At 36.0% G+C, this 22,172-nt stretch overlaps 2 protein-coding genes across 2 annotated transcripts; one reads left to right on the top strand and one right to left on the bottom strand.

Annotated features, from left to right (window-relative positions):
* Positions 1–1,816: 1,816 nt before the first annotated feature.
* On the bottom strand, positions 1,817–3,623 carry LOC140014408 (uncharacterized). The gene is made up of 2 exons (XM_072065262.1): positions 2,609–3,623; positions 1,817–2,412 (listed from the first exon to the last, which is right to left on the bottom strand). Exons 1-2 carry the CDS (start codon positions 3,621–3,623, stop codon positions 1,817–1,819), a joined length of 1,611 nt encoding a protein of 536 aa, XP_071921363.1.
* Positions 3,624–6,363: 2,740 nt separating this feature from the next.
* Positions 6,364–7,283, top strand: LOC113708023 (cysteine-rich repeat secretory protein 55-like). Its single transcript, XM_027230452.2, has one exon. It carries the CDS (start codon positions 6,364–6,366, stop codon positions 7,150–7,152), a length of 789 nt encoding a protein of 262 aa, XP_027086253.1. The 3' UTR covers positions 7,153–7,283.
* Positions 7,284–22,172: the final 14,889 nt, after the last annotated feature.

The following is a 22,172-nucleotide window of genomic DNA, read 5'->3' on the forward strand; positions in this document are numbered from 1 at the left end:
GTATTCGTCCCCGTCGAGGACTTCCCTAAGAGTTTCTGGTAGAGGCTGCCTACCTCAGCCAAGGATCCTTCCTCAGGTTAGCATGAAGAGGAGAGTTTTTGCAAACTTCTCGGATCGGATCTCAGGATCAATAATTAGGCATATCCCGAAACGGCTCTTATGGACGGCGGGATCGGCCGAACTCTAATCAAATCGGACCGTCCTCTCCATTTCTCTACTCGACTCGAAAAATATTATATTCTTCAATTCATTATTTTATTTTTTCTTTCCCTTGATTCTAAGTAGTAATCCTTTTCCTTTTGCAGTGGTGAGAGTTTCGGACCTTATCACCTCGGGCACAGCTACAGTGGCCAAGAACTCACAAAAGTGGAGAGCTCCTGTTCAGATCTCGGGAGCACAGAAGAAAAAAGGTACCTCGGGTGCCATAGCCAGCACACCAGTAACAGTCGTCCCCAATGGCACCTCGCGGATTTCTACAATTTCCGAAGGAGTGGCTACCCGAGGTGAAAGAGTGGCTACTCGAGGTGTAACAATTACCGCTCCTCAGCCGGGCCGGAATAAGCAGTTTCAAACTACCAAGGTGCAAGTCACGGGGTCATCCCTTTGGAACCAGTATCTCGTGTCACCCCAACCCGCTGGAGAAGACAAGAAGCATCTCGGGTGGCGCTGGTGTCCGGAGTGGGATATCAGTATCAATGACTGATGCAAGGACCCTAAGGTGGCCCATCATCTTTTGGTCCACTCCAGTCTGCCCCGGGACCATGCCTTTGCCACAAGGTTCAATTCTGACAAACTGATGCAAAGTGCTTCAATTGCTTGGGCTTCTACTTCGGCATTTTTCTCCGAGGTGATGTAAAGGTACACCAATATGGTTGAGAATCAGCCCTCAACCGAACTTTTAGATAGTGTTTCTGCTGAAAAATAGTTGAAGTTGGCCGAGACAAAAAGAGATCAGGCCCTCAAGCAAAGAGACATCGCGGTGGCCGAGATGGAGCAAGTTGAGACCACGATGCACTCCTTGAAAACTGCCTTGAAAAAAGAGAAGAACCGATGTCTTAAAGAGGAGCAGTCTTCAAATGAGGCTATTGACAAGGTTGGGAGCTTGGCTGTGGAGGCTTTCCGCACCTCCGAGGCCCTTACGCGTGATCTTGGCGAATTGACCCTGTCGAGTTTCATGTTTGGCTATACCTCAGCTGTCCAAGATGCTGCTCCCCATCTCACCTCAGAACAATTGGACTTGCTCAAAGATAAGAACAACTACAATGAAGATGCCAAGGAGTTATGTGACCGCATGGCTGAGGGTACCCAGGTCGGGAAGAACCTGACTAAAGTGCGGGAGGAATTCAACTGCAAGATGGCCGATTTCGAGTTGAATCCAGAGGGTAGCGAGCTCAGCGACGGGGCAGTAGGAGAGACCGGCGCAGGAGAGGGTTCAGCCGAGGCGTGGGGCTCTTATAAGAGCCTTCAACCTCGGCATTTTGCACTTGGAATTTTTCTACTCTTGTAATGGTTATATTTTCAATGAAGTCACTTCTTCTGTTCTTATTTCTGCTTCTTCTTCCACTTATTCTTCCACCTCTACTTGTCCTCTTATTTTCTTTAACAACACGAAATAGTGATGCTAAGAAAATAACTAGGTAAACAGAAGATACATCACAAGTAGTCCGGAGTGGAACATAGATATTTTAAAGATAATACAATTTAAGATTCTCGGCATGCCAAGTTCAGAGTACCAGAGTACCATCTCGGTAAGCTAACATACAATAGCCATTCTGGTTGGCCTCAACTACTCAATATGGCCCCTCCCACTTCGGAATTAATTTGTCCTAGGGCTCTGATCGACTGACTGAATTCTTGCGTAGGACAAGGTCTCCCGAGCTAAACCGAAGGTATCTGACTCGAACATTATAGTAGCGAGGTAGCATTCTCTTGTAGCGCAGACATCGCTGCTTACTTCAGCTATGCCTGCTAGCGTGAAAATTTTGAAACTTAAGTGGTACGTTGAGTACACAAGCCGCAACGCATTCAAGGTGGGTCGCCCCATAAGCAGATTATACGGGGAATCAACTTTGATCACAACAAAATTGATAGGGACGGTTCGGCACCGAGAGTGCTGTCCGACTGTCACCGTCAGCGTAATCATCCCTTCCGAGTGGACAACGTGTCCCCTGAACCCCACTAGAAGAGTCTTCACGGGTATGAGTAGATCTCTGGTCAACTTCAGACTTTCAAAAGTCCGGTAGTATATGACGTCTACCGAACTTCCGAGGTCAACATACACCTTTTTCACTCTATAGTTATTGGTCAATAATTCAATTACCAAGACCTCGTGACTACTTGAAGCGGTTGGGACAGGATCACTTGGACCATATGTGTTTGTCTCAGTAAGACGGGAGCTCGCCTCAACATGGTCTGGATTAGCTTGTCAATAGGTCCTTTTACAGGAGTTTTGACTATCTCCTCCTGTCGGACCCCGATTATGGTGTTGATGATCCCGACTATGTTTGACCCATAACCAGGGGATCCATCTCGAGGAGGTCTTCTCGTCTTCCTAAGATCTTCAAAAGGTCGGCAACTGCTCCTGGACCACCTTCTCAGCGGGACTCGCCTCGGTTATTTTCTCGACAGGACTCTCCTTGACAGTCTTGGCAGGTGTCACTCCTCTGGCATTCTCCATCACTACGAACAAACTGCTTCAGGTACCCCCGCTTGATTAAGTCCTCAATATCTTTCTTTAAATTGTTGCAATCTTCAGTCTCATGCCCGATATCTCGATGATAAGCACAACAAAGGTTGAAATTCCTCTTTTCCTTCTTTCCGACCATCCTTGGGGGAGAACGCCTGAGGGGGTTCTGCTCCATGACAGACAGGATATAAGATCGGTTGGTTTTTAACGGAATGAGTTCAGAATCAGGGACAGACAACTTTCTCTTGGCAGTTCTATCGAATACACTTCGGCGATCTCGGTTAGGACTTTGGAATCTGCCAGCGGTGCTAGCCTCACCTCGGCTTGATTCTTTTTTCCTTCGGGAATCAGTTCTCGAGGGAGTTACCTGAGCTTCTCTTTTCATGCAGTTTAGGTCCTCGGGTTGTATGCTTTTTTTGACCTTTTGCCAGAACTCTCGAAGTGTACGAGGGAATTTCTTATGTGCCCCGGTGTTGAACACTCCGGCGGTGAGCCTGTTGGTGAAGGCAGCTATAGTTACCTGCTCCTTGGGATCAAGTATTTGCACGTTTTTATCTTGAAATCTCTGCACATAAGTACGGAGGGACTCCCCCGAATTCTGCTGTATATTTAGCAAGTAAGCCGAGGTCTTTATCGTCGGCGTGGAAGATATAAATCGATGGAGGAATTTGTCCACCAACTCTCCCAGGATGGAGATGCTCCTAGGTTCTAGACCCCAGAAATATTTTCGAGTAGTCCCTTGCAGAAATACTGAAAACGTCCTACAAATAATTGGGTCGGAAATACAGTATAATCGGAAGGCCGAGATGAACACGTGAATGTGATACTCAGGGTCACATCGGCCATCATAAGATGGTATGACGGGTAATTTGAAGTTTGAGAGAAGCCTCTCCTCGTTGATGTCGTCCGTGAAAGGTGGAGCCCTCATATAATCCATTTCTAATCTCCTCAGGAGCCGAGGATCTTCCTCAACTCGTTTTCCTATCAAACCTCATGAAAGAGCCTTGGAGATGGAGGCTATTCTAGAAGTAGCCTTAGATAAAGCTCGTTTCGGGGGTATTTCTAAGGGAATGTCTCCCATCAGATTCTTCCTTGGATGGGATCTCAGGGGATTCTTCTGATCTTCTCTTGGAGGATTCGGCCTTTTGCTTGCCTTATCTCTTGAGATATCTTTCCAACTCCTCAAAGATGATAGGGTTCTTAGCCACGAACTCAGCCATTTGGGACATGGCTTCTCCGTTAGTGGGTTGAGTTTCAGAAGACCCCTGTTCTTCAGAAGCATTTTCTTGCTGGGCTGTAGCACTGGGCGCAGCCCTAATGGTGAGAACCTTCCTGTCCCTAAAATGTGTGGGTTTCATTCTTTGATGTCTTCGAGTTCCCACAGATAGCGCCAATTAAAGAAGTAATTTTCGGATTCAACAGGAGGTACCTAGGCGACGGAGTAATTCTCCGGAAGTGGGTACGGTTTCACGGAAGTCACCTACTCAAATTACCAGACGTGAGGTAAAATCCCCTAGTTTACCTTCAACGATCTAGTTAGTCTAGATTAAGAGGAAAGTTGTAAGAGAGTTTTTAGAGTATAGTGCTTACAGTGTATCTCCTTAGTCTTTGAGTGAGATTTCTGTATTTATAGGAAATAATTGGGAAGGAATGACGATTGGGTTCAACTTCCTAAGACTTGACAAACTGACGTGTCAGTCTGTCTTGATGGGTCTATCAGACACGCTTTATCAGACGTCTTGTTCCCCTGCAAGTGTCAGTCTGTGACCTGATTTCAGCCGTCCCATTAGCCACAGTGGCACCTCATAGTGGCCACCACGATAGCCGAGGTGAACGGGACAAATACTAGAACCTCAAGAATATTTCACCTCGGATCGGCCTAAAGGCCGAGGTGGAGTTCGGGGAGGTGGAACCTCCATGGTGGAGCTTGGCCGAAATGACCACCCTCACCATGCATCCTCCTGTTGCAATGCGTGAGTGTGTGATATAATCTTCCAATGATCAAATTCAAGGTCTTTGGTAGGGACATTTTGGCCTGCCATAGCATGTGCATATTTTACTAACTTTTCCCCAAGTTGAAGCAAGATTTTTCTATTAATGCTGTAAGAAATTCTTTTTCTTAATTACACACCTAGCTGTCAGGACTTAGGAGTAGAGGTGGCAATTTGTCTCAAATCTCAATGGGCTACCCATACCCAAAGGGACTTTGGGCGGAATGGGTATTATAATTTGATATTGGGTTTAAAATGGGACATATCCCAATTGTACTCATTAATTGATAGGAAATGTTGGGAAATACTTGGGTACCCATTGGGCCTAAATTTCTCCCTACCCATATTTGGCACCTCTTCATGATATCAATGAGGAGCTTGTTTGTCCTAAACCTTTCGTTTTTTATTTTGAGTAGCCATCCTTCACTGAAGAGAATATCAAGGAGCTCATTTGGCGGGAATCTGTAAAATTTAATCCGGATCCTACTCATTGAGAATGGGACTAATGGTGTATGAACAAGTACTTTGACATGACTTCCACTGAATACTTTGTGTTGTATCCAGAGTGAAATCCCTGATTAGAATCATGAAATAAAACAACGGAAATGTTGAGGCTGACAAAATTTCTACATGGTAGATCTCAATAGATTTTTCTTGTCATTTTCTTTGTATTTTAAATGTTCCAATATTGTACAAAGAAATTGAAGCAGCGCTCACATAGGCTTAACTTACATCCAGGAATGCAATTTCGCTTTGGGTGATCAAAGAGAAGGATCCCTTCTTGCTGCAATCTTATCTTGTAATTTTCTATTCAATTGCATAACTTTAATCAAATGTTTTATGTTATCGAGTATCAAGGCAGCTGAGTAGTTGTCCTAAGAACTTTGCATAGAGTGTAAAATGAATTCATGGAAATATAAATTCACAATAAGACTAAAAGAAATTTAATAAATAAAAAAATTAAAGTTATTTAAAAAATAAAAAATGAATTAAAGGAAAAAAAATATAGAAAATAGATTTGGGTATTGAGCGGGATCAATCTAAACTCATCCCAAAGTGATCCCGTCCAAGTTAGTCCCAAAACACATATGGGTAAGGTTGGTTCTAAACCCATATAACTTGGTTCCATTTCAAATCCAAACAAATTCTGCCCGTCCCGCCCATTTTGCCACCTCTACTTAGGAGAGAACCTTTTCTTAATTTGTTCTTGGGAGAGAAGTAAACAAACAAAATATTCATCCAGCTCAAGCTTTTACTGGATCCAAACGTCTAGATGATACAACTGGTCAAGGATCAGTGGCAACAAACGCTAATAATTTGATTCAGTCTAATTGACTAAAATGTTTTGGCAAGGTAGAGTGTTCTGAAGAAAGGTTTTTGTTTCCAAAAACTTTTGAAGATCTTGCACCAAATACTGCAGACTGCCACCTTTCCTGCAGAAGACACACACATTCTCTCTCTCTATCTCTCTTTCTCTAGAAGAATATAACTCGTCAACTTTTATGGTTTTACCGGGACATGAATGGCACTGCTAATTTGCTCCTCCCAAGTCAAAAATGTCTGCTAGCTTCATCATCCTCGATCAATTCAATCCAAGAACTGGTTAGCAAGATATTTAACCCAATATAAAGGGTCCCTAGCCTGCTGGAGAGTGGACACCCCACTTGACATTCAGTTCATATCATCATGGCTTCCTTTCATAGACTTCTTCTCTTATTTACAATACTCTGCATCTGCACAGCTGAATCCGCAGAGCTTTGGAGTCAGTTTTGCAATCACAATTCTCAAATAAATAGTACCCAGTTGTCAGCAAACATCGATAGTTTATTGGCTGAATTGATGTCAGGAACTGTCCAGAATGGTTTCAGCACCATCTCCTACGGCAAAGCCGAAGACCAAGTCTTTGGCCTGGCACAATGCAGAGGAGATGTGAGCAGCGAAGACTGCTCGAGCTGCGTTGAAGATGCATCAAAACAAATTCGCAAACTTTGCCCAAGTCAATCTGATGCTCGAATTTGGTATGATTACTGTTTTATGAGATATGGTACCAACAAATTCTTCGGACAAGTTGATACATCAGTTGGGATAATCTTCTACAATGTTGAGAATGTAACCGATCCTGATTCTTTCAACAAAGAACTGGTAAGTTTGTCAGATAAGATCAGTTCAGAGGCTGTTAAGCCCGGAAACAAAGGGCTTGGGAGAGGAAAGAAACAGTTGTCACCTTTTCTGACTTTATATGAACTGGCTCAATGCACTAGGGACCTCACGCCGCTTTCTTGCGATCAGTGCTTGGCCATAGCAATTGGGAACTTCCCTATCTTCTGCAATAACAAGAAAGGATGCCGAGTTCTCCACGGTAGCTGCATCGTCCGTTATGAGTTATATCCGTTTTTCTTTCCTCTTGATCCAAAAGAGACCTTAGTCAATATGCCTCTAAAGTACTACCACTCGTCTACAGTACACAACCCTTAAATAAGTTAGATGGTTGTTATATGGAGCGAGTCAGCTCTACACTGAATTGTATGCTCAGTTGTTTCTGTACTGTCATCATCGACAAATCCCTGTGTGACCTCGTTTCCACGATCAATATATATACTCAATAATCTGTCATGCCATTGGCAGGGCAACTGATGAATCCCTCCCTCCCCATACGCAAATTCTTCACTGATGGTTTGCCACAAACGTTTCAGTTTGTCGTGGCAGGCTATGCCACAACATGCGGGTAAAGGGTGGGAATGTGTTTTTATTTATTTCGCTATGGTTGGCCATGGAATACCCTTTCATCACTTCTTCTTTCCCTCCTAACAAAAAAAAAAGACATTGAAATGAAAATATATAAATGAGAAATAGAAAATGCCATTAAAGATTTGGTATTTGTAGTCAAAAAAAGATTTGGTATTTTTGTTTCTTATTTATTTGTTTTATATTTCCCTTCTATCTTTTTTGTTTCTTATTTATTTTTTTATTTTCCTTCCATCTATTTTGTATTTAGAAAAAATTAATTAAGATTTTGTAAGCCAAAATATAGGTTTTCAAAATCATCTCTTCTCTTCCCATAGAGAGAGAAAGAGAGAGAGAAGAAAACAGAAAAAAGTAGCTAAAGGACGAATTTATCAATTTATTAGTTTGATTTTAACTTTTTACGGTTGACCATTAGTTTTAATAGAAGAACAACAATGATCAGGAAATATTGCAAATTTTTGTTACTGATAGTAAATGTGGAAGAAATTTCTTATTGTAGGCTACGTATTCAATTCCCTACGAAGGAGGTGGTTCCAGTGACAAATACTTCATGTTTACTTTCTATTTCTAGAATGTGATTCTGACCCTCTCAAATTATTCCACAAAACAAGCAAAGTCGTTATATAATTTAACCTTTTACCACTATATAAGCCTATCACGAGCAACATTCAACTCGAACCCAAAAAGCTTAGAGGATTTTGATATTGCAAGTCAAAAAGACCATCTCGTTGTTCATCGAGATGGTGAAGTCTTGCAATAAAATCCTTTTGCTTTGCATTGTTGCGCTTTTGGTGAGTGCGCCGTCTTCATATGCTAATAATTCAATCTCAAATGGTGCTATGAATGCAGATGGAACTCCGTGCAACGGACAGAACAAAGAAAATTGTAGACCAGGAAAACCAGTAAATGGATACAACAGAGGCTGCAATCCCGAAGAGCATTGCCGAACTGGAAACCCATAAAATTGAAGGCAAAACTACGTTGGTTCCGGGAAGAATCATAGTCTTCCTATTATGGGAAGGATTGGGCTGATACCTTCTACAGTATTCTATGTTTAGTGATAAGTTAAAAGAGGCTGTCATAGTGGTAAATACACATGGCTTTTTCCTCTTTACCAATTTTGTAATAAACAAGTGGTTATTTACTGTTGCAACCTGCCCATTTCCAAGTTTCATCTTACACTTACGGATTATAGTTTCATCTTTGTTTTCCATGACTTGCAAGTTTTGATTCCTTCTTTATTGCATATGCGTGATGGGATTTAAAACTATGCATCACACCATTGCATGGAAACCTCGAAAATGAATTACTCGTGTTTAACATAGATGGAAAATCATCTTCTAAGTGTTAACATAACAAAAGATATTGGGTTGAGTGCTTTAAAATGGTCTTGTAACTATTTGGTTCTTACTTTTATGTTTAGCTCACTGCATTGTTGTTCCTTCTTTTTTATTTTTAGGGGGAAAAAAGAAGTAATCAAAGTGTAAATTTTTTCATTTATTAGTTTAGTTTTGACTTTTCCCTATTCACCATTAATTTTAACGAAAAAACTCATGGTGACACTTTAATCCAAATTATGAGAGAGTTATATATGAATTTTAAAATCTTCACAATTTATGTGGTAAAATATCAAACTACAGGGGGCAAAAGGTATTTCACCCTGTGGATAGTGGTTGGCTTCAATGTATTGTTTTAACTTTTATTAGCACAAAAAATTACGTGGCGGAAGTAACCTCGGAATCTCACAAAATCAATCAATAAATCAAAGAAAGGACGAATAAGCTTCCAAGACAAAAAACGAAGGAACAAATGGCCACAAATCTACAATTCACAAGCAGAATTCTCGGAAACAATAAGTTGTAAAAGTAAAAATATAACAACAAAGTTTCGTACCCTCAATTGTCTAATCACCATTACGGATGGAGGATGGCAAAGTATTATGCTGGAGAGGAAATAATTTGATAATTCAAAAATCACAATTCCTCCAATAACAAAAGTCACACTCAAGTCTTTAAATAGACACAAAAAACCGTAACACCTATTCCAATACTAATGTTTAAACCCAACCCAACTATATTTCCAAAACCAACTTTGACACAAATTCTAATCCAGTTACCAAATAACAAATCAACTTCTAAAACTATTAAAATCCTAAATAGCTTGGTTTAATTTTTTTGCCAACAACTTTCAGTGTCCATTTGAATCAGAGTCTAGCAATTGTCAGTGATCGGTCATTAGGTGAGGCTGATAAAGGAAATAAGCAATTCATTAAAAAAGTGCATGTAAACGTAATAGTAAGCATAGAGCAATACATTTATGTGCACACATATCAATCTCAATGGTGATCAGGTGCAAAAATGAAATATAGAAGTGTGAATGTTAAATCATTAAATATAAAGGGGGAGTGTGAAAAATAATTGTGAAGTTTAATATATGTTATATAGTGTATGCCATGATTGATTGTTTGATATTATTATTATACAAATTTTATTCTCCCATAATATTGCAGGAGTTAAAATTGTGTTCAAATAAGGTAGAGTATTTATAAAGTTAGTTGTGATATGCGATACGTGATATATACTGTGATTAAATATATGGCCTCCAATGACTTTTTAAATATATAGCAAATACGCAATCAGTCATATACATATGCACAGATTTCATATTAACTGTGCATAAAGCTAATTTTAGATTGCCGAAATTGTAGTTGAGACATTCTTCACTCTGTAAGTAGTCAGCCAACCTTTGCACTACTTAAATTTATTAATAAACTAGTGAGAGTTTAGTACATTACATTCCATCTTTGATGTTATGTAGTAATAATGTTTTTTCTCTATTTTCGCAAATCCTATGCCAAGGGAAACATACAAGATTTTACCAGTATGATGCCCACTTTTTTGTTTTTCTATATGTTTTTGTTTTCAAGTCCGTAGTGGCATAGAAATTACCACAAAACTTTTTAGTGATTAACTTTGATGTAATATTATGGATAATTTGTGGTTTTGACCATGGTACGTGCCTGATTTAATTCCTGTAAAGTTCGAGACGTTAAAAAAGTGAATCCTTTTGCTAGGTTTTTGAAGGTTACAATTCTATTATCACTACACATATCTTCAAATATAAGAAAATTTTTTCGCTTAACATATTTACCTTATTTTTTAAGCAAAGCATGACACTATATCATGTTCGAGTTACTGCCTTGTCCTTGTCACACGAAGGCAATGTTGCAAGATCCAAGCATATGTTGAAATTTGCTTAGTTTCGGGTAACTCCAAGATGTATTTAGTTAAACGGAGTATTGATATGAAATCTTATTATGATAGATGTAGTTATAAACTTATAATGCACAGTTAATACTAAATTTTGCTGTTGCCATGTTTTTTTGGTATATTGCTATTTGTTACTCCTGTTAATTTCTATTTTAACAATTTGAATGATGAACAACAAATACGATGTCATTTGGTCTCAATGATCTGGTACAAATTTGTACGCAAATTCTTTTCTTATACTTTGATTTTTTTTTTTGCTGGCGTTTGTACTGAGATAAGGCCCAAATTTTTGTTGCTGATCAGGACCTCCAGATAAAGATTTAAGGCTGCACTACTCGTATGTTTGGAAAAAATAACAAGGTTCTGGATTATGACAAGAATTGATATAATACCCACGACATTGTTCAAGTGCAGAAACTAACAACCTCATATTTTCCAAATCTCTGTGTGCTTCGATACGATTGATAGATATAAAAGTACAGATGTGAACTCTATACCCTCTATGCTTGAGTTCTATTAACATCGTAATCCTCCACTATAAATCGTTTCTACCCAAAATCTTATTTGATTAGTTTCTAGAATGATACCTTTTCTGTTGATTCATTTGGGACTAATTCTTTGCTTTTTGATATTTATTGCATGCTAGTACGATTGTTATAAAAAAGAGATCAACAGTGACTTGAAGGTTATTTGCGTTGTATTAACAGAGAGATATAACTAAAATTCAATATGTTTCTTTGAAAGCTCTGGGACGAACTCTATTTTGCACTCTTAAACTTGTATCATTTTGCACATTCAGTATTACTTTTGGAAAGTTTGTATCTTAAAATTTTAATTTTAGATCTTTACCCCTTAAATTCTCAAGTTCGTCTCATTTAAATCTAATCAATAATTATGTTTGTAAAATTTTTGGGTTTGGTTATCCTGATTATTGATAGTAATTGTGCAGGAAATATTGCAAATTTTTGTTACTGATAGTAAATGTGGAAGAAATTTCTTATTGTAGGCTACGTATTCAATTCCCTACGAAGGAGGTGGTTCCAGTGACAAATACTTCATGTTTACTTTCTATTTCTAGAATGTGATTCTGACCCTCTCAAATTATTCCACAAAACAAGCAAAGTCGTTATATAATTTAACCTTTTACCACTATATAAGCCTATCACGAGCAACATTCAACTCGAACCCAAAAAGCTTAGAGGATTTTGATATTGCAAGTCAAAAAGACCATCTCGTTGTTCATCGAGATGGTGAAGTCTTGCAATAAAATCCTTTTGCTTTGCATTGTTGCGCTTTTGGTGAGTGCGCCGTCTTCATATGCTAATAATTCAATCTCAAATGGTGCTATGAATGCAGATGGAACTCCGTGCAACGGACAGAACAAAGAAAATTGTAGACCAGGAAAACCAGTAAATGGATACAACAGAGGCTGCAATCCCGAAGAGCATTGCCGAACTGGAAACCCATAAAATTGAAGGCAAAACTACGTTGGTTCCGGGAAGAATCATAGTCTTCCTATTATGGGAAGGATTGGGCTGATACCTTCTACAGTATTCTATGTTTAGTGATAAGTTAAAAGAGGCTGTCATAGTGGTAAATACACATGGCTTTTTCCTCTTTACCAATTTTGTAATAAACAAGTGGTTATTTACTGTTGCAACCTGCCCATTTCCAAGTTTCATCTTACACTTACGGATTATAGTTTCATCTTTGTTTTCCATGACTTGCAAGTTTTGATTCCTTCTTTATTGCATATGCGTGATGGGATTTAAAACTATGCATCACACCATTGCATGGAAACCTCGAAAATGAATTACTCGTGTTTAACATAGATGGAAAATCATCTTCTAAGTGTTAACATAACAAAAGATATTGGGTTGAGTGCTTTAAAATGGTCTTGTAACTATTTGGTTCTTACTTTTATGTTTAGCTCACTGCATTGTTGTTCAAATTATTTTGTCGGCGCTTTCTTGTGAAACATGGCAAGCATGGGATAAGGCTTTCCAAGAGGCTTTATTACGAAATATTTTTTCACTACAACTATCATTATAGGTTTTCAAACCAAATCTTTAATGGTATCTTATATTTATTATTTATCTCTTTTTTTTGTTTCAATTTCTTCTTTTTTATTTTTAGGGGGAAAAAAGAAGTAATCAAAGTGTAAATTTTTTCATTTATTAGTTTAGTTTTGACTTTTCCCTATTCACCATTAATTTTAACGAAAAAACTCATGGTGACACTTTAATCCAAATTATGAGAGAGTTATATATGAATTTTAAAATCTTCACAATTTATGTGGTAAAATATCAAACTACAGGGGGCAAAAGGTATTTCACCCTGTGGATAGTGGTTGGCTTCAATGTATTGTTTTAACTTTTATTAGCACAAAAAATTACGTGGCGGAAGTAACCTCGGAATCTCACAAAATCAATCAATAAATCAAAGAAAGGACGAATAAGCTTCCAAGACAAAAAACGAAGGAACAAATGGCCACAAATCTACAATTCACAAGCAGAATTCTCGGAAACAATAAGTTGTAAAAGTAAAAATATAACAACAAAGTTTCGTACCCTCAATTGTCTAATCACCATTACGGATGGAGGATGGCAAAGTATTATGCTGGAGAGGAAATAATTTGATAATTCAAAAATCACAATTCCTCCAATAACAAAAGTCACACTCAAGTCTTTAAATAGACACAAAAAACCGTAACACCTATTCCAATACTAATGTTTAAACCCAACCCAACTATATTTCCAAAACCAACTTTGACACAAATTCTAATCCAGTTACCAAATAACAAATCAACTTCTAAAACTATTAAAATCCTAAATAGCTTGGTTTAATTTTTTTGCCAACAACTTTCAGTGTCCATTTGAATCAGAGTCTAGCAATTGTCAGTGATCGGTCATTAGGTGAGGCTGATAAAGGAAATAAGCAATTCATTAAAAAAGTGCATGTAAACGTAATAGTAAGCATAGAGCAATACATTTATGTGCACACATATCAATCTCAATGGTGATCAGGTGCAAAAATGAAATATAGAAGTGTGAATGTTAAATCATTAAATATAAAGGGGGAGTGTGAAAAATAATTGTGAAGTTTAATATATGTTATATAGTGTATGCCATGATTGATTGTTTGATATTATTATTATACAAATTTTATTCTCCCATAATATTGCAGGAGTTAAAATTGTGTTCAAATAAGGTAGAGTATTTATAAAGTTAGTTGTGATATGCGATACGTGATATATACTGTGATTAAATATATGGCCTCCAATGACTTTTTAAATATATAGCAAATACGCAATCAGTCATATACATATGCACAGATTTCATATTAACTGTGCATAAAGCTAATTTTAGATTGCCGAAATTGTAGTTGAGACATTCTTCACTCTGTAAGTAGTCAGCCAACCTTTGCACTACTTAAATTTATTAATAAACTAGTGAGAGTTTAGTACATTACATTCCATCTTTGATGTTATGTAGTAATAATGTTTTTTCTCTATTTTCGCAAATCCTATGCCAAGGGAAACATACAAGATTTTACCAGTATGATGCCCACTTTTTTGTTTTTCTATATGTTTTTGTTTTCAAGTCCGTAGTGGCATAGAAATTACCACAAAACTTTTTAGTGATTAACTTTGATGTAATATTATGGATAATTTGTGGTTTTGACCATGGTACGTGCCTGATTTAATTCCTGTAAAGTTCGAGACGTTAAAAAAGTGAATCCTTTTGCTAGGTTTTTGAAGGTTACAATTCTATTATCACTACACATATCTTCAAATATAAGAAAATTTTTTCGCTTAACATATTTACCTTATTTTTTAAGCAAAGCATGACACTATATCATGTTCGAGTTACTGCCTTGTCCTTGTCACACGAAGGCAATGTTGCAAGATCCAAGCATATGTTGAAATTTGCTTAGTTTCGGGTAACTCCAAGATGTATTTAGTTAAACGGAGTATTGATATGAAATCTTATTATGATAGATGTAGTTATAAACTTATAATGCACAGTTAATACTAAATTTTGCTGTTGCCATGTTTTTTTGGTATATTGCTATTTGTTACTCCTGTTAATTTCTATTTTAACAATTTGAATGATGAACAACAAATACGATGTCATTTGGTCTCAATGATCTGGTACAAATTTGTACGCAAATTCTTTTCTTATACTTTGATTTTTTTTTTTGCTGGCGTTTGTACTGAGATAAGGCCCAAATTTTTGTTGCTGATCAGGACCTCCAGATAAAGATTTAAGGCTGCACTACTCGTATGTTTGGAAAAAATAACAAGGTTCTGGATTATGACAAGAATTGATATAATACCCACGACATTGTTCAAGTGCAGAAACTAACAACCTCATATTTTCCAAATCTCTGTGTGCTTCGATACGATTGATAGATATAAAAGTACAGATGTGAACTCTATACCCTCTATGCTTGAGTTCTATTAACATCGTAATCCTCCACTATAAATCGTTTCTACCCAAAATCTTATTTGATTAGTTTCTAGAATGATACCTTTTCTGTTGATTCATTTGGGACTAATTCTTTGCTTTTTGATATTTATTGCATGCTAGTACGATTGTTATAAAAAAGAGATCAACAGTGACTTGAAGGTTATTTGCGTTGTATTAACAGAGAGATATAACTAAAATTCAATATGTTTCTTTGAAAGCTCTGGGACGAACTCTATTTTGCACTCTTAAACTTGTATCATTTTGCACATTCAGTATTACTTTTGGAAAGTTTGTATCTTAAAATTTTAATTTTAGATCTTTACCCCTTAAATTCTCAAGTTCGTCTCATTTAAATCTAATCAATAATTATGTTTGTAAAATTTTTGGGTTTGGTTATCCTGATTATTGATAGTAATTGTGCAGGAAATATTGCAAATTTTTGTTACTGATAGTAAATGTGGAAGAAATTTCTTATTGTAGGCTACGTATTCAATTCCCTACGAAGGAGGTGGTTCCAGTGACAAATACTTCATGTTTACTTTCTATTTCTAGAATGTGATTCTGACCCTCTCAAATTATTCCACAAAACAAGCAAAGTCGTTATATAATTTAACCTTTTACCACTATATAAGCCTATCACGAGCAACATTCAACTCGAACCCAAAAAGCTTAGAGGATTTTGATATTGCAAGTCAAAAAGACCATCTCGTTGTTCATCGAGATGGTGAAGTCTTGCAATAAAATCCTTTTGCTTTGCATTGTTGCGCTTTTGGTGAGTGCGCCGTCTTCATATGCTAATAATTCAATCTCAAATGGTGCTATGAATGCAGATGGAACTCCGTGCAACGGACAGAACAAAGAAAATTGTAGACCAGGAAAACCAGTAAATGGATACAACAGAGGCTGCAATCCCGAAGAGCATTGCCGAACTGGAAACCCATAAAATTGAAGGCAAAACTACGTTGGTTCCGGGAAGAATCATAGTCTTCCTATTATGGGAAGGATTGGGCTGATACCTTCTACAGTATTCTATGTTTAGTGATAAGTTAAAAGAGGCTGTCATAGTGGTAAATACACATGGCTTTTTCCTCTTTACCAATTTTGTAATAAACAAGTGGTTATTTACTGTTGCAACCTGCCCATTTCCAAGTTTCATCTTACACTTACGGATTATAGTTTCATCTTTGTTTTCCATGACTTGCAAGTTTTGATTCCTTCTTTATTGCATATGCGTGATGGGATTTAAAACTATGCATCACACCATTGCATGGAAACCTCGAAAATGAATTACTCGTGTTTAACATAGATGGAAAATCATCTTCTAAGTGTTAACATAACAAAAGATATTGGGTTGAGTGCTTTAAAATGGTCTTGTAACTATTTGGTTCTTACTTTTATGTTTAGCTCACTGCATTGTTGTTCAAATTATTTTGTCGGCGCTTTCTTGTGAAACATGGCAAGCATGGGATAAGGCTTTCCAAGAGGCTTTATTACGAAATATTTTTTCACTACAACTATCATTATAGGTTTTCAAACCAAATCTTTAATGGTATCTTATATTTATTATTTATCTCTTTTTTTTGTTTCAATTTCTTCTTTTTTATTTTTAGGGGGAAAAAAGAAGTAATCAAAGTGTAAATTTTTTCATTTATTAGTTTAGTTTTGACTTTTCCCTATTCACCATTAATTTTAACGAAAAAACTCATGGTGACACTTTAATCCAAATTATGAGAGAGTTATATATGAATTTTAAAATCTTCACAATTTATGTGGTAAAATATCAAACTACAGGGGGCAAAAGGTATTTCACCCTGTGGATAGTGGTTGGCTTCAATGTATTGTTTTAACTTTTATTAGCACAAAAAATTACGTGGCGGAAGTAACCTCGGAATCTCACAAAATCAATCAATAAATCAAAGAAAGGACGAATAAGCTTCCAAGACAAAAAACGAAGGAACAAATGGCCACAAATCTACAATTCACAAGCAGAATTCTCGGAAACAATAAGTTGTAAAAGTAAAAATATAACAACAAAGTTTCGTACCCTCAATTGTCTAATCACCATTACGGATGGAGGATGGCAAAGTATTATGCTGGAGAGGAAATAATTTGATAATTCAAAAATCACAATTCCTCCAATAACAAAAGTCACACTCAAGTCTTTAAATAGACACAAAAAACCGTAACACCTATTCCAATACTAATGTTTAAACCCAACCCAACTATATTTCCAAAACCAACTTTGACACAAATTCTAATCCAGTTACCAAATAACAAATCAACTTCTAAAACTATTAAAATCCTAAATAGCTTGGTTTAATTTTTTTGCCAACAACTTTCAGTGTCCATTTGAATCAGAGTCTAGCAATTGTCAGTGATCGGTCATTAGGTGAGGCTGATAAAGGAAATAAGCAATTCATTAAAAAAGTGCATGTAAACGTAATAGTAAGCATAGAGCAATACATTTATGTGCACACATATCAATCTCAATGGTGATCAGGTGCAAAAATGAAATATAGAAGTGTGAATGTTAAATCATTAAATATAAAGGGGGAGTGTGAAAAATAATTGTGAAGTTTAATATATGTTATATAGTGTATGCCATGATTGATTGTTTGATATTATTATTATACAAATTTTATTCTCCCATAATATTGCAGGAGTTAAAATTGTGTTCAAATAAGGTAGAGTATTTATAAAGTTAGTTGTGATATGCGATACGTGATATATACTGTGATTAAATATATGGCCTCCAATGACTTTTTAAATATATAGCAAATACGCAATCAGTCATATACATATGCACAGATTTCATATTAACTGTGCATAAAGCTAATTTTAGATTGCCGAAATTGTAGTTGAGACATTCTTCACTCTGTAAGTAGTCAGCCAACCTTTGCACTACTTAAATTTATTAATAAACTAGTGAGAGTTTAGTACATTACATTCCATCTTTGATGTTATGTAGTAATAATGTTTTTTCTCTATTTTCGCAAATCCTATGCCAAGGGAAACATACAAGATTTTACCAGTATGATGCCCACTTTTTTGTTTTTCTATATGTTTTTGTTTTCAAGTCCGTAGTGGCATAGAAATTACCACAAAACTTTTTAGTGATTAACTTTGATGTAATATTATGGATAATTTGTGGTTTTGACCATGGTACGTGCCTGATTTAATTCCTGTAAAGTTCGAGACGTTAAAAAAGTGAATCCTTTTGCTAGGTTTTTGAAGGTTACAATTCTATTATCACTACACATATCTTCAAATATAAGAAAATTTTTTCGCTTAACATATTTACCTTATTTTTTAAGCAAAGCATGACACTATATCATGTTCGAGTTACTGCCTTGTCCTTGTCACACGAAGGCAATGTTGCAAGATCCAAGCATATGTTGAAATTTGCTTAGTTTCGGGTAACTCCAAGATGTATTTAGTTAAACGGAGTATTGATATGAAATCTTATTATGATAGATGTAGTTATAAACTTATAATGCACAGTTAATACTAAATTTTGCTGTTGCCATGTTTTTTTGGTATATTGCTATTTGTTACTCCTGTTAATTTCTATTTTAACAATTTGAATGATGAACAACAAATACGATGTCATTTGGTCTCAATGATCTGGTACAAATTTGTACGCAAATTCTTTTCTTATACTTTGATTTTTTTTTTTGCTGGCGTTTGTACTGAGATAAGGCCCAAATTTTTGTTGCTGATCAGGACCTCCAGATAAAGATTTAAGGCTGCACTACTCGTATGTTTGGAAAAAATAACAAGGTTCTGGATTATGACAAGAATTGATATAATACCCACGACATTGTTCAAGTGCAGAAACTAACAACCTCATATTTTCCAAATCTCTGTGTGCTTCGATACGATTGATAGATATAAAAGTACAGATGTGAACTCTATACCCTCTATGCTTGAGTTCTATTAACATCGTAATCCTCCACTATAAATCGTTTCTACCCAAAATCTTATTTGATTAGTTTCTAGAATGATACCTTTTCTGTTGATTCATTTGGGACTAATTCTTTGCTTTTTGATATTTATTGCATGCTAGTACGATTGTTATAAAAAAGAGATCAACAGTGACTTGAAGGTTATTTGCGTTGTATTAACAGAGAGATATAACTAAAATTCAATATGTTTCTTTGAAAGCTCTGGGACGAACTCTATTTTGCACTCTTAAACTTGTATCATTTTGCACATTCAGTATTACTTTTGGAAAGTTTGTATCTTAAAATTTTAATTTTAGATCTTTACCCCTTAAATTCTCAAGTTCGTCTCATTTAAATCTAATCAATAATTATGTTTGTAAAATTTTTGGGTTTGGTTATCCTGATTATTGATAGTAATTGTGCAGGAAATATTGCAAATTTTTGTTACTGATAGTAAATGTGGAAGAAATTTCTTATTGTAGGCTACGTATTCAATTCCCTACGAAGGAGGTGGTTCCAGTGACAAATACTTCATGTTTACTTTCTATTTCTAGAATGTGATTCTGACCCTCTCAAATTATTCCACAAAACAAGCAAAGTCGTTATATAATTTAACCTTTTACCACTATATAAGCCTATCACGAGCAACATTCAACTCGAACCCAAAAAGCTTAGAGGATTTTGATATTGCAAGTCAAAAAGACCATCTCGTTGTTCATCGAGATGGTGAAGTCTTGCAATAAAATCCTTTTGCTTTGCATTGTTGCGCTTTTGGTGAGTGCGCCGTCTTCATATGCTAATAATTCAATCTCAAATGGTGCTATGAATGCAGATGGAACTCCGTGCAACGGACAGAACAAAGAAAATTGTAGACCAGGAAAACCAGTAAATGGATACAACAGAGGCTGCAATCCCGAAGAGCATTGCCGAACTGGAAACCCATAAAATTGAAGGCAAAACTACGTTGGTTCCGGGAAGAATCATAGTCTTCCTATTATGGGAAGGATTGGGCTGATACCTTCTACAGTATTCTATGTTTAGTGATAAGTTAAAAGAGGCTGTCATAGTGGTAAATACACATGGCTTTTTCCTCTTTACCAATTTTGTAATAAACAAGTGGTTATTTACTGTTGCAACCTGCCCATTTCCAAGTTTCATCTTACACTTACGGATTATAGTTTCATCTTTGTTTTCCATGACTTGCAAGTTTTGATTCCTTCTTTATTGCATATGCGTGATGGGATTTAAAACTATGCATCACACCATTGCATGGAAACCTCGAAAATGAATTACTCGTGTTTAACATAGATGGAAAATCATCTTCTAAGTGTTAACATAACAAAAGATATTGGGTTGAGTGCTTTAAAATGGTCTTGTAACTATTTGGTTCTTACTTTTATGTTTAGCTCACTGCATTGTTGTTCAAATTATTTTGTCGGCGCTTTCTTGTGAAACATGGCAAGCATGGGATAAGGCTTTCCAAGAGGCTTTATTACGAAATATTTTTTCACTACAACTATCATTATAGGTTTTCAAACCAAATCTTTAATGGTATCTTATATTTATTATTTATCTCTTTTTTTTGTTTCAATTTCTTCTTTTTTATTTTTAGGGGGAAAAAAGAAGTAATCAAAGTGTAAATTTTTTCATTTATTAGTTTAGTTTTGACTTTTCCCTATTCACCATTAATTTTAACGAAAAAACTCATGGTGACACTTTAATCCAAATTATGAGAGAGTTATATATGAATTTTAAAATCTTCACAATTTATGTGGTAAAATATCAAACTACAGGGGGCAAAAGGTATTTCACCCTGTGGATAGTGGTTGGCTTCAATGTATTGTTTTAACTTTTATTAGCACAAAAAATTACGTGGCGGAAGTAACCTCGGAATCTCACAAAATCAATCAATAAATCAAAGAAAGGACGAATAAGCTTCCAAGACAAAAAACGAAGGAACAAATGGCCACAAATCTACAATTCACAAGCAGAATTCTCGGAAACAATAAGTTGTAAAAGTAAAAATATAACAACAAAGTTTCGTACCCTCAATTGTCTAATCACCATTACGGATGGAGGATGGCAAAGTATTATGCTGGAGAGGAAATAATTTGATAATTCAAAAATCACAATTCCTCCAATAACAAAAGTCACACTCAAGTCTTTAAATAGACACAAAAAACCGTAACACCTATTCCAATACTAATGTTTAAACCCAACCCAACTATATTTCCAAAACCAACTTTGACACAAATTCTAATCCAGTTACCAAATAACAAATCAACTTCTAAAACTATTAAAATCCTAAATAGCTTGGTTTAATTTTTTTGCCAACAACTTTCAGTGTCCATTTGAATCAGAGTCTAGCAATTGTCAGTGATCGGTCATTAGGTGAGGCTGATAAAGGAAATAAGCAATTCATTAAAAAAGTGCATGTAAACGTAATAGTAAGCATAGAGCAATACATTTATGTGCACACATATCAATCTCAATGGTGATCAGGTGCAAAAATGAAATATAGAAGTGTGAATGTTAAATCATTAAATATAAAGGGGGAGTGTGAAAAATAATTGTGAAGTTTAATATATGTTATATAGTGTATGCCATGATTGATTGTTTGATATTATTATTATACAAATTTTATTCTCCCATAATATTGCAGGAGTTAAAATTGTGTTCAAATAAGGTAGAGTATTTATAAAGTTAGTTGTGATATGCGATACGTGATATATACTGTGATTAAATATATGGCCTCCAATGACTTTTTAAATATATAGCAAATACGCAATCAGTCATATACATATGCACAGATTTCATATTAACTGTGCATAAAGCTAATTTTAGATTGCCGAAATTGTAGTTGAGACATTCTTCACTCTGTAAGTAGTCAGCCAACCTTTGCACTACTTAAATTTATTAATAAACTAGTGAGAGTTTAGTACATTACATTCCATCTTTGATGTTATGTAGTAATAATGTTTTTTCTCTATTTTCGCAAATCCTATGCCAAGGGAAACATACAAGATTTTACCAGTATGATGCCCACTTTTTTGTTTTTCTATATG

The sequence above is a fragment of the Coffea arabica genome, chromosome 9c, assembly GCF_036785885.1.
Source record: "Coffea arabica cultivar ET-39 chromosome 9c, Coffea Arabica ET-39 HiFi, whole genome shotgun sequence".
Classification (NCBI taxonomy): domain Eukaryota; kingdom Viridiplantae; phylum Streptophyta; class Magnoliopsida; order Gentianales; family Rubiaceae; genus Coffea; species Coffea arabica.